Source organism: Ascaphus truei, chromosome 11 (genome assembly GCF_040206685.1).
Source record: "Ascaphus truei isolate aAscTru1 chromosome 11, aAscTru1.hap1, whole genome shotgun sequence".
Taxonomy (NCBI): Eukaryota; Metazoa; Chordata; class Amphibia; order Anura; family Ascaphidae; genus Ascaphus; species Ascaphus truei.
Genome location: NC_134493.1, coordinates 54580130 through 54598595, shown reverse-complemented (window position 1 = coordinate 54598595; position 18466 = coordinate 54580130). Strand labels below are relative to the sequence as shown.

Below are 18466 nucleotides of genomic sequence, written 5' to 3'. Positions count from 1 at the left end.
CGCGAGGTCCTCCTGTATACTGTAACACAATCCTACATATATAGCAGCGCGAGGTCCTCCTGTATACTGTAACACAATCCTACATATATAGCAGCGCGAGGTCCTCCTGTATACTGTAACACAATCCTACATATATAGCAGCGCTATATATAGTTCTTTAATATCTATTTGGGGGGTTCTTTTATATGTATTGGGAGCGGGGATTGTCTGTCAGGGGAAGGAATGAGTGTGAGGAGGGGGGTTTGAGTGAGGGTAATTGATGGAGGGGGGGAGTGAGACAAAGGGGAGAGAAATACATGCGGGGGAAGGGATTGAGTGAGTGGGGTAATTGATGGAGGGCGGGGGAGAGAGGGGGTGAGTGAGGAAGAGAGGGAGTGAGACGGAGGGGAGACAAATACATGGGAAGAAGGGGGAAATAGAGGGGGCTTGTGAGGTGTGAAATGGGGGGCTCGCAAGACCGCTGACATGGGGGGGGGGGGGGGCGCCCCGGTTGTAACATCCTGGGATCCAGGAAATCTGTCTGCAGTCCTGTATGGAGGTGCAGAGGGGAGTAACGAGAGATCAGGGGTGAGATATATGGAGGTGCAGAGGGGAGTAACGAGAGATCAGAGGTGTGATATACGGAGGTGCAGAGGGGAGTAACGAGAGATCAGAGGTGAGATATATACGGAGGTGCAGAGGGGAGTAGCGAGAGATCAGAGGTCAGATATATACGGAGGTGCAGAGGGGTGTAACGAGAGATCAGGGGTGTGATATACGGAGGTGCAGAGGGGAGTAACGAGAGACCAGAGGTGTGATATACGGAGGTGCAGAGGGGAGTAACGAGAGACCAGAGGTGAGATATATACGGAGGTGCAGAGGGGAGTAACGAGAGACCAGAGGTGAGATATACGGAGGTGCAGAGGGGAGTAACGAGAGATCAGAGGTGAGATATACGGAGGTGCAGAGGGGAGTAACGAGAGATCAGAGGTGTGATATACGGAGGTGCAGAGGGGAGTAACGAGAGATCAGAGGTGAGATATATACGGAGGTGCAGAGGGGAGTAGCGAGAGATCAGAGGTCAGATATATACGGAGGTGCAGAGGGGTGTAACGAGAGATCAGGGGTGAGATATACGGAGGTGCAGAGGGGAGTAACGAGAGATCAGAGGTGTGATATACGGAGGTGCAGAGGGGAGTAACGAGAGACCAGAGGTGAGATATATACGGAGGTGCAGAGGGGAGTAACGAGAGACCAGAGGTGAGATATACGGAGGTGCAGAGGGGAGTAACGAGAGATCAGAGGTGTGATATACGGAGGTGCAGAGGGGAGTAACGAGAGACCAGAGGTGAGATATATACGGAGGTGCAGAGGGGAGTAACGAGAGACCAGAGGTGTGATATACGGAGGTGCAGAGGGGAGTAACGAGAGACCAGAGGTGAGATATATACGGAGGTGCAGAGGGGAGTAACGAGAGACCAGAGGTGAGATATACGGAGGTGCAGAGGGGAGTAACGTGAGATCAGAGGTGAGATATACGGAGGTGCAGAGGGGAGTAACGAGAGATCAGAGGTGAGATATACGGAGGTGCAGAGGGGAGTAACGAGAGATCAGAGGTGAGATATACGGAGGTGCAGAGGGGAGTAACGAGAGATCAGAGGTGAGATATATACGGAGGTGCAGAGGTGAGTAACGAGAGATCAGAGGTGAGATATATACGGAGGTGCAGAGGGGAGTAACGAGAGACCAGAGGTGAGATATACGGAGGTGCAGAGGGGAGTAACGAGAGATCAGGGGTGAGATATACGGAGGTGCAGAGGGGAGTAACGAGAGATCAGAGGTGAGATATATACGGAGGTGCAGAGGTGTGTAACGTGAGATCAGAGGTGAGATATATACGGAGGTGCAGAGGGGAGTAACGAGAGATCAGGGGTGAGATATACGGAGGTGCAGAGGGGAGTAACGAGAGATCAGGGGTGAGATATACGGAGGTGCAGAGGGGAGTAACGAGAGATCAGGGGTGAGATATACGGAGGTGCAGAGGGGAGTAACGAGAGATCAGGGGTGAGCTATACGGAGGTGCAGAGGGGAGTAACGAGAGATCAGAGGTGAGATATATACGGAGGTGCAGAGGTGTGTAACGTGAGATCAGAGGTGAGATATATACGGAGGTGCAGAGGGGAGTAACGAGAGATCAGGGGTGAGATATACGGAGGTGCAGAGGTGTGTAACGAGAGATCAGAGGTGTGATATACGGAGGTGCAGAGGGGAGTAACGAGAGATCAGAGGTGAGATATACGGAGGTGCAGAGGTGAGATATATACGGAGGTGCAGAGGTGTGTAACGAGAGATCAGGGGTGAGATATACGGAGGTGCAGAGGGGAGTAACGAGAGATCAGGGGTGAGATATACGGAGGTGCAGAGGGGAGTAACGAGAGATCAGGGGTGAGATATACGGAGGTGCAGAGGTGTGATATACGGAGGTGCAGAGGGGAGTAACGAGAGATCAGAGGTGAGATATACGGAGGTGCAGAGGGGAGTAACGAGAGATCAGGGGTGTGATATACGGAGGTGCAGAGGGGAGTAACGAGAGATCAGAGGTGAGATATACGGAGGTGCAGAGGGGAGTAACGAGAGATCAGAGGTGAGATATACGGAGGTGCAGAGGGGAGTAACGAGAGATCAGAGGTGAGATATACGGAGGTGCAGAGGGGAGTAACGAGAGATCAGAGGTGAGATATATATGGAGGTGCAGAGGGGAGTAACGAGAGATCATGGGTGTGATATACGGAGGTGCAGAGGGGAGTAACGAGAGATCAGGGGTGTGATATACGGAGGTGCAGAGGGGAGTAACGAGAGATCAGGGGTGTGATATACGGAGGTGCAGAGGGGAGTAACGAGAGATCAGAGGTGAGATATATACGGAGGTGCAGAGGTGTGTAACGAGAGATCAGGGGTGAGATATACGGAGGTGCAGAGGGGAGTAACGAGAGATCAGGGGTGAGATATACGGAGGTGCAGAGGTGAGATATATACGGAGGTGCAGAGGTGTGTAACGAGAGATCAGGGGTGAGATATACGGAGGTGCAGAGGGGAGTAACGAGAGATCAGGGGTGAGATATACGGAGGTGCAGAGGGGAGTAACGAGAGATCAGGGGTGAGATATACGGAGGTGCAGAGGTGAGATATACGGAGGTGCAGAGGGGAGTAACGAGAGATCAGGGGTGAGATATACGGAGGTGCAGAGGTGTGATATACGGAGGTGCAGAGGGGAGTAACGAGAGATCAGAGGTGAGATATACGGAGGTGCAGAGGGGAGTAACGAGAGATCAGGGGTGTGATATACGGAGGTGCAGAGGGGAGTAAGGAGAGATCAGAGGTGAGATATACGGAGGTGCAGAGGGGAGTAACGAGAGATCAGAGGTGAGATATACGGAGGTGCAGAGGGGAGTAACGAGAGATCAGAGGTGAGATATACGGAGGTGCAGAGGGGAGTAACGAGAGATCAGAGGTGAGATATACGGAGGTGCAGAGGGGAGTAACGAGAGATCAGGGGTGAGATATATATGGAGGTGCAGAGGGGAGTAACGAGAGATCAGAGGTGAGATATATATGGAGGTGCAGAGGGGAGTAACGAGAGATCAGAGGTGAGATATATATGGAGGTGCAGAGGGGAGTAACGAGAGATCATGGGTGTGATATACGGAGGTGCAGAGGGGAGTAACGAGAGATCAGGGGTGTGATATACGGAGGTGCAGAGGGGAGTAACGAGAGATCAGAGGTGAGATATACGGAGGTGCAGAGGGGAGTAACGAGAGATCAGGGGTGAGATATACGGAGGTGCAGAGGGGAGTAACGAGAGATCAGGGGTGTGATATACGGAGGTGCAGAGGGGAGTAACGAGAGATCAGGGGTGTGATATACGGAGGTGCAGAGGGGAGTAACGAGAGATCAGGGGTGAGATATACGGAGGTGCAGAGGTGAGATATATACGGAGGTGCAGAGGTGTGTAACGAGAGATCAGGGGTGAGATATACGGAGGTGCAGAGGGGAGTAACGAGAGATCAGGGGTGAGATATACGGAGGTGCAGAGGGGAGTAACGAGAGATCAGGGGTGAGATATACGGAGGTGCAGAGGTGTGATATACGGAGGTGCAGAGGGGAGTAACGAGAGATCAGAGGTGAGATATACGGAGGTGCAGAGGGGAGTAACGAGAGATCAGGGGTGTGATATACGGAGGTGCAGAGGGGAGTAACGAGAGATCAGAGGTGAGATATACGGAGGTGCAGAGGGGAGTAACGAGAGATCAGAGGTGAGATATACGGAGGTGCAGAGGGGAGTAACGAGAGATCAGAGGTGAGATATACGGAGGTGCAGAGGGGAGTAACGAGAGATCAGAGGTGAGATATACGGAGGTGCAGAGGGGAGTAACGAGAGATCAGAGGTGAGATATACGGAGGTGCAGAGGGGAGTAACGAGAGATCAGGGGTGAGATATATATGGAGGTGCAGAGGGGAGTAACGAGAGATCAGAGGTGAGATATATATGGAGCTGCAGAGGGGAGTAACGAGAGATCAGAGGTGAGATATATATGGAGGTGCAGAGGGGAGTAACGAGAGATCATGGGTGTGATATACGGAGGTGCAGAGGGGAGTAACGAGAGATCAGGGGTGTGATATACGGAGGTGCAGAGGGGAGTAACGAGAGATCAGGGGTGTGATATACGGAGGTGCAGAGGGGAGTAACGAGAGATCAGAGGTGAGATATATACGGAGGTGCAGAGGTGTGTAACGAGAGATCAGGGGTGAGATATACGGAGGTGCAGAGGGGAGTAACGAGAGATCAGGGGTGAGATATACGGAGGTGCAGAGGTGAGATATATACGGAGGTGCAGAGGTGTGTAACGAGAGATCAGGGGTGAGATATACGGAGGTGCAGAGGGGAGTAACGAGAGATCAGGGGTGAGATATACGGAGGTGCAGAGGGGAGTAACGAGAGATCAGGGGTGAGATATACGGAGGTGCAGAGGTGAGATATACGGAGGTGCAGAGGGGAGTAACGAGAGATCAGGGGTGAGATATACGGAGGTGCAGAGGTGTGATATACGGAGGTGCAGAGGGGAGTAACGAGAGATCAGAGGTGAGATATACGGAGGTGCAGAGGGGAGTAACGAGAGATCAGGGGTGTGATATACGGAGGTGCAGAGGGGAGTAAGGAGAGATCAGAGGTGAGATATACGGAGGTGCAGAGGGGAGTAACGAGAGATCAGAGGTGAGATATACGGAGGTGCAGAGGGGAGTAACGAGAGATCAGAGGTGAGATATACGGAGGTGCAGAGGGGAGTAACGAGAGATCAGAGGTGAGATATACGGAGGTGCAGAGGGGAGTAACGAGAGATCAGGGGTGAGATATATATGGAGGTGCAGAGGGGAGTAACGAGAGATCAGAGGTGAGATATATATGGAGGTGCAGAGGGGAGTAACGAGAGATCAGAGGTGAGATATATATGGAGGTGCAGAGGGGAGTAACGAGAGATCATGGGTGTGATATACGGAGGTGCAGAGGGGAGTAACGAGAGATCAGGGGTGTGATATACGGAGGTGCAGAGGGGAGTAACGAGAGATCAGGGGTGTGATATACGGAGGTGCAGAGGGGAGTAACGAGAGATCAGAGGTGAGATATACGGAGGTGCAGAGGGGAGTAACGAGAGATCAGGGGTGAGATATACGGAGGTGCAGAGGGGAGTAACGAGAGATCAGAGGTGAGATATACGGAGGTGCAGAGTGGAGTAACGAGAGATCAGGGGTGAGATATACGGAGGTGCAGAGGGGAGTAACGAGAGATCAGGGGTGTGATATACGGAGGTGCAGAGGGGAGTAACGAGAGATCAGGGGTGTGATATACGGAGGTGCAGAGGGGAGTAACGAGAGATCAGGGGTGAGATATATACGGAGGTGCAGAGGGGAGTAACGAGAGATCAGGGGTGAGATATATACGGAGGTGCAGAGGGGAGTAACGAGAGATCAGGGGTGTGATATACGGAGGTGCAGAGGGGAGTAACGAGAGATCAGAGGTGAGATATACGGAGGTGCAGAGGTGTGTAACGAGAGATCAGAGGTGAGATATACGGAGGTGCAGAGGGGAGTAACGAGAGATCAGGGGTGAGATATATACGGAGGTGCAGAGGGGAGTAACGAGAGATCAGGGGTGTGATATACGGAGGTGCAGAGGTGTGTAACGTGAGATCAGGGGTGTGATATACGGAGGTGCAGAGGGGAGTAACGAGAGATCAGAGGTGTGATATACGGAGGTGCAGAGGGGAGTAACGAGAGATCAGAGGTGAGATATACGGAGGTGCAGAGGTGTGTAACGAGAGATCAGAGGTGAGATATACGGAGGTGCAGAGGGGAGTAACGAGAGATCAGGGGTGAGATATATACGGAGGTGCAGAGGGGAGTAACGAGAGATCAGGGGTGTGATATACGGAGGTGCAGAGGTGTGTAACGTGAGATCAGGGGTGTGATATACGGAGGTGCAGAGGGGAGTAACGAGAGATCAGGGGTGTGATATACGGAGGTGCAGAGGGGAGTAACGAGAGATCAGAGGTGAGATATACGGAGGTGCAGAGGTGTGATATACGGAGGTGCAGAGGGGAGTAACGAGAGATCAGGGGTGTGATATACGGAGGTGCAGAGAGGAGTAACGAGAGATCAGAGGTGAGATATACGGAGGTGCAGAGGTGTGATATACGGAGGTGCAGAGGGGAGTAACGAGAGATCAGGGGTGAGATATATGGAGGTGCAGAGGGGTGTAACGAGAGATCAGAGGTGAGATATATGGAGGTGCAGAGGGGTGTAACGAGAGATCAGAGGTGAGATATACGGAAGTGCAGAGGTGTGTAACGAGAGATCAGAGGTGAGATATATGGAGGTGCAGAGGGGTGTAACGAGAGATCAGAGGTGAGATATATGGAGGTGCAGAGGGGTGTAACGAGAGATCAGAGGTGAGATATACGGAAGTGCAGAGGTGTGTAACGAGAGATCAGAGGTGAGATATATACGGAGGTGCAGAGGGGTGTAGCGAGAGATCAGGGGTGTGATATACGGAGGTGCAGAGGTGTGTAACGAGAGATCAGGGGTGAGATATACGGAGGTGCAGAGGGGAGTAACGAGAGATCAGAGGTGAGATATACGGAGGTGCAGAGGGGAGTAACGAGAGATCAGAGGTGAGATATACGGAGGTGCAGAGGGGAGTAACGAGAGATCAGAGGTGAGATATACGGAGGTGCAGAGGGGAGTAACGAGAGATCAGAGGTGAGATATATATGGAGGTGCAGAGGGGAGTAACGAGAGATCAGAGGTGAGATATATATGGAGGTGCAGAGGGGAGTAACGAGAGATCATGGGTGTGATATACGGAGGTGCAGAGGGGAGTAACGAGAGATCAGGGGTGTGATATACGGAGGTGCAGAGGGGAGTAACGAGAGATCAGGGGTGTGATATACGGAGGTGCAGAGGGGAGTAACGAGAGATCAGAGGTGAGATATACGGAGGTGCAGAGGGGAGTAACGAGAGATCAGGGGTGAGATATACGGAGGTGCAGAGGGGAGTAACGAGAGATCAGAGGTGAGATATACGGAGGTGCAGAGGGGAGTAACGAGAGATCAGGGGTGAGATATACGGAGGTGCAGAGGGGAGTAACGAGAGATCAGGGGTGTGATATACGGAGGTGCAGAGGGGAGTAACGAGAGATCAGGGGTGTGATATACGGAGGTGCAGAGGGGAGTAACGAGAGATCAGGGGTGAGATATATACGGAGGTGCAGAGGGGAGTAACGAGAGATCAGGGGTGAGATATATACGGAGGTGCAGAGGGGAGTAACGAGAGATCAGGGGTGTGATATACGGAGGTGCAGAGGGGAGTAACGAGAGATCAGAGGTGAGATATACGGAGGTGCAGAGGTGTGTAACGAGAGATCAGAGGTGAGATATACGGAGGTGCAGAGGGGAGTAACGAGAGATCAGGGGTGAGATATATACGGAGGTGCAGAGGGGAGTAACGAGAGATCAGGGGTGTGATATACGGAGGTGCAGAGGTGTGTAACGTGAGATCAGGGGTGTGATATACGGAGGTGCAGAGGGGAGTAACGAGAGATCAGAGGTGTGATATACGGAGGTGCAGAGGGGAGTAACGAGAGATCAGAGGTAAGATATACGGAGGTGCAGAGGTGTGTAACGAGAGATCAGAGGTGAGATATACGGAGGTGCAGAGGGGAGTAACGAGAGATCAGGGGTGAGATATATACGGAGGTGCAGAGGGGAGTAACGAGAGATCAGGGGTGTGATATACGGAGGTGCAGAGGTGTGTAACGTGAGATCAGGGGTGTGATATACGGAGGTGCAGAGGGGAGTAACGAGAGATCAGAGGTGTGATATACGGAGGTGCAGAGGGGAGTAACGAGAGATCAGGGGTGAGATATACGGAGGTGCAGAGGGGAGTAACGAGAGATCAGGGGTGTGATATACGGAGGTGCAGAGGTGTGTAACGTGAGATCAGGGGTGTGATATACGGAGGTGCAGAGGGGAGTAACGAGAGATCAGGGGTGTGATATACGGAGGTGCAGAGGGGAGTAACGAGAGATCAGAGGTGAGATATACGGAGGTGCAGAGGTGTGATATACGGAGGTGCAGAGGGGAGTAACGAGAGATCAGGGGTGTGATATACGGAGGTGCAGAGGGGAGTAACGAGAGATCAGAGGTGAGATATACGGAGGTGCAGAGGTGTGATATACGGAGGTGCAGAGGGGAGTAACGAGAGATCAGGGGTGAGATATATGGAGGTGCAGAGGGGTGTAACGAGAGATCAGAGGTGAGATATATGGAGGTGCAGAGGGGTGTAACGAGAGATCAGAGGTGAGATATACGGAAGTGCAGAGGTGTGTAACGAGAGATCAGAGGTGAGATATATGGAGGTGCAGAGGGGTGTAACGAGAGATCAGAGGTGAGATATACGGAAGTGCAGAGGTGTGTAACGAGAGATCAGAGGTGAGATATATACGGAGGTGCAGAGGGGTGTAGCGAGAGATCAGGGGTGTGATATACGGAGGTGCAGAGGTGTGTAACGAGAGATCAGAGGTGAGATATATGGAGGTGCAGAGGGGTGTAACGAGAGATCAGAGGTGAGATATACGGAAGTGCAGAGGTGTGTAACGAGAGATCATGGGTGTGATATACGGAAGTGCAGAGGTGTGTAACGAGAGATCATGGGTGTGATATACGGAAGTGCAGAGGTGTGTAACGAGAGATCATGGGTGTGATATACGGAAGTGCAGAGGTGTGTAACGAGAGATCATGGGTGTGATATACGGAAGTGCAGAGGTGTGTAACGAGCCTTTAGAGGACATGGAGAAGGTTGCACTTTATACAGGGGTTCTTAGGAAGCCAGCAGAAAGGTTTCAGGTGGTCAGAAGCAGATATGTGCCCTCCAGGGCAGGATATTATTCTAGCAACATAATGTTGAATATATTGTAAGAAAGCGGTGTGAGGCTGGGAGGCCAGATAAAAATGTTGCAGTAATCAGTACGGGAGAGAACGAGGACACACGTTAGGGTTTTAGTAGTCATGGAGCAGAGGAAGAGGCTCCTAAAACACAAATCAGACACAAACTGTGACTAAACAAGGCTTCAAAAGACAAAGGAGGCGAGGGGGGAGGGTGTGAGGAACAGGCCTGAGTGGAGGCACAGAGAGGGGGGTCGGGAGGTCTGTTCCTCAGGGAAGCGTGCCTGACTGGGCCCTGGTAATGTTCCATCCCTGTTTCCCCCCATGTAATTACTGCAATCTTACATGGACACTCAGAGCCAACACACACAAAATGTGACACCTGATTTATCACCGCTGTCTGTGGGGTGACATTAACCGCCAGGGCAACAAAGATCAATAATCAATGCTTCTTATGCCCAACGTGCTGGTAACCCCATGATTGCCAGATGGGTCCAGCAACGAAATGCGTGACCTGTGGCAGCCAAGGTGGGAAATACGGCTAGACTCACCCATTACACCCACTTCAAGTGCCTCCTCCGTATAACCACTCCACACTATGGCTCGCAGAAACAAATGGACACAATAGGTAAAGCTGACTGCGCTATATCGGCACAAAGTATCTCGCTGCTCTACCTTCCGACTTCACCCCCAGTATATATGTTTCCGGACCTCGAAACCCCAGTTATAAGAGTCAACCCAAAACTCCCTGCGGCAATGTTATTAAAAAGCATCAACAAAATTAGCCTCTCCAACTTGGACAGGGCCTCACGACCTCAGACACACGGATCTGTGTGTGTAGTGATCACATTCCGTCCCCCTCCCCCCCAACATCACAGTGAAAGAGCAAGTCCTCTTCTTCAGTGCCGTGTGTGTGTGTAACAATGAGAGGCGCGGAGGTGACCACCCTAGAAAGTGAAGACATCCAAGGGACGTCCCAGGGGTCACCAGCGCTGGGACGTCATAGGGGATCAACGGGCCTTTCAATCAGGATTTAGTACAGGGTTATACTGGCACACGCTCCATTTCTTCTGCTTTGTGCCCACACTGGCGCTGGTGCTGGCTCCTAGGGATGTCCTGCCAACGCTCCCATAGACGTACAACTCAACGTACTCGCGTATAGCAACCACACATAGGGACTGTTGTGCTATAAGCAGAGGGGTTTCCCTTCATGCTCAGGCATCGGCACAATGATTGGAATAAAGCCTCTGTGATTGTTCTGTTCTTCCAATCAGGATATCGGCGACACGAGGACAGGACGGCGTCGCTGCTGCGTTAACATTGAGGCTTCGTTCTATTGCTAAACTAATACATGGCAATGGGTTTCATTATGGATCTCGCGCGTTGTGCATCCATTGGATTAACAGGAACAAAGGTGTGGGGGGGGGGGGTTGGAGAGAGGGGGGTACAATGCCCCCGAAGGTAATTAGATCCTCGGGGGTGTAATGCAAATGTAGAAGACTAAAAAAACAGAGATAAAAGCTTACTGGCTGATCTGAAACGGCTGTACGGGGTCATTCCCTCCTAGGACAACAATGAACTAGTAACAGTGGCGGAGGTAATTGGTTAAATGGAGTCTCTTTACATCCCCCCCCCCCTTTTTTTTTTTAAAGTATTTATTTTAATTGAACAATTCCAGGTAAACAAGAGCTTTGTTTTGTTGCAATCCTTATGTAATGACATTGGAGTAAGCCATACGGGTTCCTTAACTCTACTGCTGTCAGGGGGGTCAGCTATCTTAAAAGTGGCAATGAGGGCGTTACGTACACATTGCAACTCCAATAAAATATTGCTCGGGGTACTGTTCCTTTAATAGACTGTAAGCTCCTTTGGCATCGGCCTGTGTATACGTGATAATATTTTGGAAGTTGATGGAGGTTGAAGCAGTACCTTAGTGGTAGCAACACTGGCATCTAAACTGGGCTCATCCACCTCCACCCAGCGACCGCTCCTCATGGTGACCTTGGGCAAGTGACTATCTCCCTGTGCCTCTGGCACCAAACTATACTGTAAGTACTTTGGGGCAGGGACTCGTTGTGCCTGAAACAATTCTATATACAGGTCAACAGTTATTTTACTAGAAGAATTGTTACACCTTCAGCCCAGGGGGGCCACACTTCCGAGGCACGGACCCTCCGGCACCGATGGATCACTTGACAGCTCTTCAGAGCAATCACGTGATTCCTTCCGGGTTCCAGTCGCGGAAGGGCACGGGGAGGGAAAAGGGAGGGTCTGCCCCCCTCCGTGAAGTCTGCGATCGGTGCCCCAAATCGTAGACAGCCCTTAGAAAACGAGCCCATGGCCATCACGTAGATCACTAGGGCCCCTGGGCTGGCACTTTCCACGGCGTACACTACACGTAGTCAGTGCTCTAAAAGGGGTCATCATATGGTATGCTAGTTAACTTGCACAGCACTGTGCAGTGTTATATATATATATTATAAGGACTATTCTTTATCTTATAGCACTGAGCATGTACTCTGCGCTGTACAAAACTAAATTCCCATTGAGTGAAGGTTAACACAAGGTTAGTAGAAGGGTAAGTAGGATGCACATACATGGGAGTAATGAGAGGGCGCCACTGCCCTGAAGAGCTTACAATCTATGAAGGGGAAAGTTTGCGCACCCCTGGTTTTGGACATTGGGTCGCGGCCACGATAAAATCACCGCCAGTGTTTAAGCGCCACTCACTTCGCCGCCAGGGTAAGCCCCTAATATTACTCACGGCTGTCAGCGGTTAAACGCCGGTGGAGACTTGGTCACGGCGAGGCGGTGGCGCCCCAATGTTTGATTCCAGGACAGCAGACCTGGGTTCCTCTTCCCACCCATCATCGGCCCAGGCAGCGCTCTTACCGTTACTGTAGGAGTAGGGGGACTCCGACGCTCCGTCCTGCAGGGTCGCCAGGATCTCTCCCTTCCCCACGTCGCTGTCGCCCACCAGCAGGAACTTCAGCAGGTAGTCGTAGCTCTTCACGGGGCTGCCCTGAGTGCCCATCCTCCCTCTCATGAGCCGAGACTGGCAACCGGCATGTCCGGCGCCCGGGAACGTGCCCGGAGACTCCCGCTGCGGGAAGCCTGGCAGCTGTGTGCCTGCGCTTATTCTTTTTATAGAGCTGGACCGTGAAAGGTTTCCGGGGAGAGAGGGCGGGTGGTTTGGGAGCGGGGCTTTAACGCGCTCGCTGCCTCATTGAGAATCCCAGAGGGACCTGGTGGGGAGAGGAGCCTAGAATTAGACAACCGATAAACAAATGAATCACTCATCGCAAACTGTGCAAGGACACACATACATACACACACACACACACACACACACACACACACAATAATACTGTTTGCATAGTCCATATATACATACACACTACAATACATACATATATTACACAAATATATACACGTTTCAGTAGTAAAAAGATGGCAGAATCCTAAGCAAACATTAATTTATACCAAAACATTACATCATTCTGTTTCAAATAAAGGAATGTTAGATTAAACATTTATCCACCAGTCCCCCTCCTAATAACTTCACAACCACCATCTAGAACCCAGTCCCTTAAGTTGTTTATGTGTGGGTGTGTATGTTTATAAAATGTGTGGCTGTGTGGCTGTATGTGGGTGGGTGTGTGGGTGTGTGTAAAAAAAATATGCTAGATTCATTAAAACCTTTTACACCACAAAATGTCCCGCCCGTCTCAGCTGCACGCGCTCTCTCTGGCCATACGGAAGGCATCCAATTGCTAAATGAGCATAAAAGGCTCTCATGAGCCCCCGGCTTTGGCATAATGATGGGGGGGGGGGGGATAGAGGGGTAGCCTGCTGGCCTCATCCAATGGTGGGCTTTAAAATCTGCAGCCTGCAAAGTGAGCCACTCCTTGACAGAAGGGGGGCACTGCAGCGGAGCACACGGATATTTGCATACGGAGCAAAACACGGGCAGATGGCCCCAAGTCTTCCACCCTTGCAACGTGAGCTTTGTTGAGGGTGAAACAAAACAAAAAAAAATGCATCATCATTTCCACTGCATAACAACCTCTCTCCATCCAACCCCACAGGACAAGAGCTGCAATCAGCGGAGGCTCATTGAAATTCATGCCCCTTGTGCATGAGCTCTGTGCAGTCAGGGCATTGTTCGCAGGGTACCCCCTTCTCTTCCAGGCCTCGTGCTGGGAAGGGGGGGGGGGCAGCAAGGGGCTTCTTCCCAGTGTCCCCTGCCAGGGGGTAACAGGACAAAGGACAGAAGGGGCCAAATATCAAAAGTTTATTGGCGTAACAAAATAAAATATATATATATATATATATATAAGAAATTGGCGTTGAAAATTAAGTGGGATATTGCAATAATAAATCTGGTGATATTAATTCCTAACATTGATTGTATGTTATTTTATATATAAGGGGTGTGTGCGCGCGCACACATGCCCCTTATATATAAAATGACACAATCAAAGATGCAGACATACATAAAAAATATATAAATAAAAAGCTTAGTTTCCATCAATTACGCACGCACGTTTTTTTGGGGGGGAAGGGGGGTTGCGGTTACAGAGGCCCCGCGCTTCCTTGAAGGCAGTTAAATTAAATGTGGGGGATCACGCGAGGCCTCTAACTTTACTTACTGTAACTTTCCCGCGACGTATCGCCATGGCAACCCGGCGGGGGGGAGGCACGAGCAGGCAGGGGGGCGCAGGGAGAAGAGTTTGTGCACCCCTGATGTAACATATGTACTCTTTGTGTTATGCCAACTTCAGCTCAGGTGGCTCAATTGCTGATTGAGACGCCTGTGCTGAAGCAGGAACATCCTGAAAAACTGACCTGTTTGGGGGGGCACGGCGCTTGAGGACTAGAGTTGAGCACCCCCGGCATACAAAATTTGTCGTCCTCCCATTCACATTGTACTGCGCTACGGAATATGGCAGTACATTAAAAATTAATAAATCATATGCAACTACTTTCTACAACATCTGGGCGCTCTCACTCCCTCTTTTTCTGCTGCGAGATCACGGTGTGAATTTGTGACCACTAACCGCTCCCACATAACTGCTGACAACGTAGATCTACACACCAACAACACAACGCAGGTCACAAACACGACGTCGGTTTAGAAGCCGGGACAGTCACAAGCCTCTCTACAAGCACACAGGTGTCAATAAAAGGAGACATGGAGTGCCCTTCTAAAACGCTTCAGCGGGCAGACACCTGCAATGCAAACTCACAGTAACTATAATTGGTTTCACATGGCTGAAGTGATATCACATTTGTGGATTTGCTCTTCTGAAATGAAGGCTACAAGAGTTGTTTTAATGGCAAAAACACCACCCTTAAAATGCGTGAGCCCGATTAAAATCAGCTGTCCTTGTACAAAGCACTATTTTCATGTGCCTCAGTCACCAAAATTAGATTGTAATCCCTTTGGGGCAGGGACTATGGGTTAACATGGCATGAAAACGGATCATTCAAGACTTCAATAACTATATACACCAGAAGCGATCGCTTACAAGCTCAAATACTGGGATGTGTGGCAAATTCACTGTCTCTTTCTGAAAACAATAGGGTCACCACAACTCCATATCCCCAGGTCCATAACCCACAGAAGTGACCTCTCCTGTAGCGTTCACATGACGCAACTGGCGCCGGATGTCGGAAACGGTGGAAGAGTGGAGTGTCGGATGGGTAGGGGGTGGGAGGTTAGCTGTGTGTCAGCAAGTCAGTGTGCAACTGACACTCACACTGAACCCCTGCCACAAGTTAGTGTCACGGGCCATAGCGATTTACCTCCATGCCAGTCAGTCACCCCCGTGGCCAGCATCATGCTTGGCAAAGCATGAGGGGCGACACCGTGGATGTCGCAGCAGTGATTGACAGACGTCAGCACAGGCGCCAGAGCTGACATTTTATGTGACCAGGATTTCTCCATCCCTGGCACGTACCAATAATTATCTCTTTGGTACATAGTGCTGACAGCCTCCACAGTACAGTACGTAGAATTTCTTCCTGCACCAGGCTCTGCCACAAAGAGTTTACAATCTAAGCCGGATTACAAGAGCTAAGAGTTTACAATCTAAGCAATCTAAGCCCTGTGCCAGAGGCACAGGGAGATAAAGTGACTCGCCTAAGCTCGCCAGCTGAGCGGACACGGAGGGCTCCAACTAGGTAACCCCACTTCCAAGGCAGCGACATCCCCACTCGGCTCCTCAAATCAGCCCTAGGAAGGCTACGGGAAGGATGCCATTTTGGCGGGTGGGAGGCGGGGCTAGCGCACCACATCACCGCGCCGTCACGGAGTGCCATTAGCTTTAGCCGGTCACATGACCGGCCCTCCGCGCGAAAAATTAAATGAATCTGTCGGCTGCAATTCCACACGCCTGCGGAAGCGTCTACCAAAGCCCCACACATGCCGGATGCAGGAGGTAAGTTTCCTGGCTCAGCGCTGTATTTTTTACCATGGCCCCGGACTTATGGGGGTGGACAACGTACTTGCTTTCTTAATTAATTTACTAGAGCGGGGTGTGTGAAGTGTTGGGAGCAAGAGTATTGATGCGAGGGGTGTGAAGTATTGGGAGCAAGAGTATTGATGCGAGGGGTGTGAAGTATTGGGAGCGAGAGTATTGAAGCGAGGGGTGTGAAGTATTGGGAGCGAGAGTATTGAAGCGAGGTGTGTGAAGTATTGGGAGCGAGAGTATTGATGCGAGGGGTGTGAAGTATTGGGAGCGGAGGTTGTCTTTAGAAAGTAGAAACATTTCAATTGGTACAAATCAATATGACTAAAAACTGACCAGAAAGGGAGGGGGATTTGGGGTATCGGTAATATGGGATCTATAAGGTAAAGGATAAACCAATAGGATCATATTTACAGCTTGTGATATCCAGGGCTCTTTCTTACCCACATTAATTTTTTAACCTTTAAAATGTACTTCTCCACCGTGAGCACATAGAATGTAAAACATTTCCAATATCAATGTTCACATAACCTGCAGTGCAAAACCTTCAAACACACTTGCTTTTAGAGAGGGGGAAAAAAAACCCCTGATGTGAAGATATTTTAAAGTATGTGGACTAAAGAGCAACAAGTGGCCCCACACAATAATAGCAATAATAATAATGATGGCACTGACTGATAACGACAGTGAGGCCGCGTCCATACTACGAGCAGCGTAAACAAAATACAGGGGGATCTATGGGGCCGGCCATTGTGCGTGCAGGGAAGCGCGACGGAGCAGCAGATTTTTTTTATATGGCCGCGCAGTGGCCGGGTCATGTGCACGCATTCCGCCAACAAGAGCCGAACCGCTCCCGTGACGTCACCAGAAATCCAACAGCCCACGAAATTGCTCCAGCCACAGGCGCACGCGACGCCATGCGCTCCGTCACGTGCCTACCGTATCCGAGGCCCCAGTTGGAATCAGAGTGGCTCCTTGTGACCTTGGGCGAAATCACTTTAATCTCCCTGCGCCTCAGTCACCAAAAAAAAAAAAAGGGATTGTCAGCTCTGTGGGGCAGGGACTGCGTCTGCAACAATCCTGTGCACTGCGTCCCGCGCGTTATACTGCCATTGTGACACGTTTTGCGTCCCATTTGTATAAAAGCGCTATATAAAATAAAGTAATTATTAATTATGGCTATAATTAACCCTGTATGAAACAAAGGGGGCGGTGTTATGGTGTGCAGCAGGTCTCTTGGGCAGCAGAAGGTTACTAATAAGGATAGTGAGTGACAGAGGGGGTGGGATAGTGGGCACTAGGTGCTGGAACTCACCGCTGACGTGGCTGCTGCTCATGCCCAAGGAACAAGCCTGATGCCCGGGTTAGATAACTACGCGAGCCCCCAGGCTGCGGCCTAGTTTAGGCCGCACGCACACCCCGCGCTCGGCACGTGACACAGTCCTTCCCCCACCTCCCGGAGCGCTGGGCCTTGCTGGCCGTCCCACTCTTCCTTTCCCCCGTCGGTTGTCCGTGCGTTCCCCTCCGCTCTGTTGTCCCGCACAGGCTTCCGTCTGACAGGAGAGATGCGCGCGCAGTCGAGGGGAAGGCGGTTAACCACGCCCATATCTATGGGCACCATATGACCAAGACCAAGGTGGGCGTAGAAACCACGCCCACTTCCGCGCGCCGTGGAAAGAGGGGGGAGGAGCCTTGCCGCGCGCGCCCCGTGAAGGTTGGGGATCGGAGAAGGGGGGGAAACCACGCCTCCTCCTATAGCCACCGCATCGGCAACAAAGGGAGGCGAGGAACCACGCCCACTTTCTCGCGCAGGTCACTAGGATGAAGCCACGCCTCCTATAGGTCCCGTCCGGGCCAACAGCATTAAACCACGCCCCTACTGCACTGGGGAAGGACACGCCCACTTCTCTGATTGGCTGAGGGGTCCTCTATTAATAGGAAAGGTGGCACGTTGTTGTTCAGAGTAATTACACAGGATGGGGTGTTGGGTGAGCCGTGAGCAAGCATGGGTGAGCCATGGGTGCATGCAATGTCTTGTATACTCTGTGCCCAGGACATACTTGAAAACGAGAGGTAACTCTCAATGTATTAGTTCCTGGTAAAATATTTTATAAATAAATATAATGTATAACCCTGCTCACTTAATGTAACTATGTATTTGTAACCATCTTATACTATATTAGTGAAAGCACTGTATGCCTGCCTGCCTGCCTGGATGTCCGGTGTCCCTAGGGGAAATCTGATTGGTTCCTTGGCCCGCCCCCGCACACCTCTCATTGGCCTGAGGTGGAATGACGGGCCAAAGGACACACAGGGACACACACACACACAGGGACACACACACACACAGGGACACACACACAGGGACACACACACACACAGGGGGACACACACACACAGGGACACACACACCACACACACACACACACAGTAGGGGGGGTGTACATTAGCAGCATGTATAACCCGGGGGGTGGGGCTCACATACCCACCGGTCCCGGAGCCTCCGCCTCTTCCTCC

The 18466-nt window shown here is 51.2% G+C and overlaps 1 protein-coding gene across 5 annotated transcripts in view; it reads right to left on the bottom strand.

Annotated features, from left to right (window-relative positions):
• The window catches only part of RAB40C (RAB40C, member RAS oncogene family), a 33122-nt gene extending 15427 nt beyond the window's left edge, over positions 1-17695 (bottom strand). Inside the window, exons 1-2 of one of the 5 annotated variants that reach the window (XM_075566397.1) lie at positions 17265-17695; positions 12369-12738 (exon numbers count right to left, since the gene is read on the bottom strand). In XM_075566397.1, the coding sequence (XP_075422512.1) occupies positions 12369-12522 (154 nt within the window). In that variant the 5' untranslated portion in view covers positions 12523-12738; positions 17265-17695. Of the gene's footprint in view, positions 1-12368; positions 12739-13175; positions 13289-17264 lie in introns of those variants that run through there. The other 4 variants (XM_075566396.1, XM_075566400.1, XM_075566399.1 and 1 more) reach the window with 4 other exon arrangements.
• Positions 17696-18466: the final 771 nt, after the last annotated feature.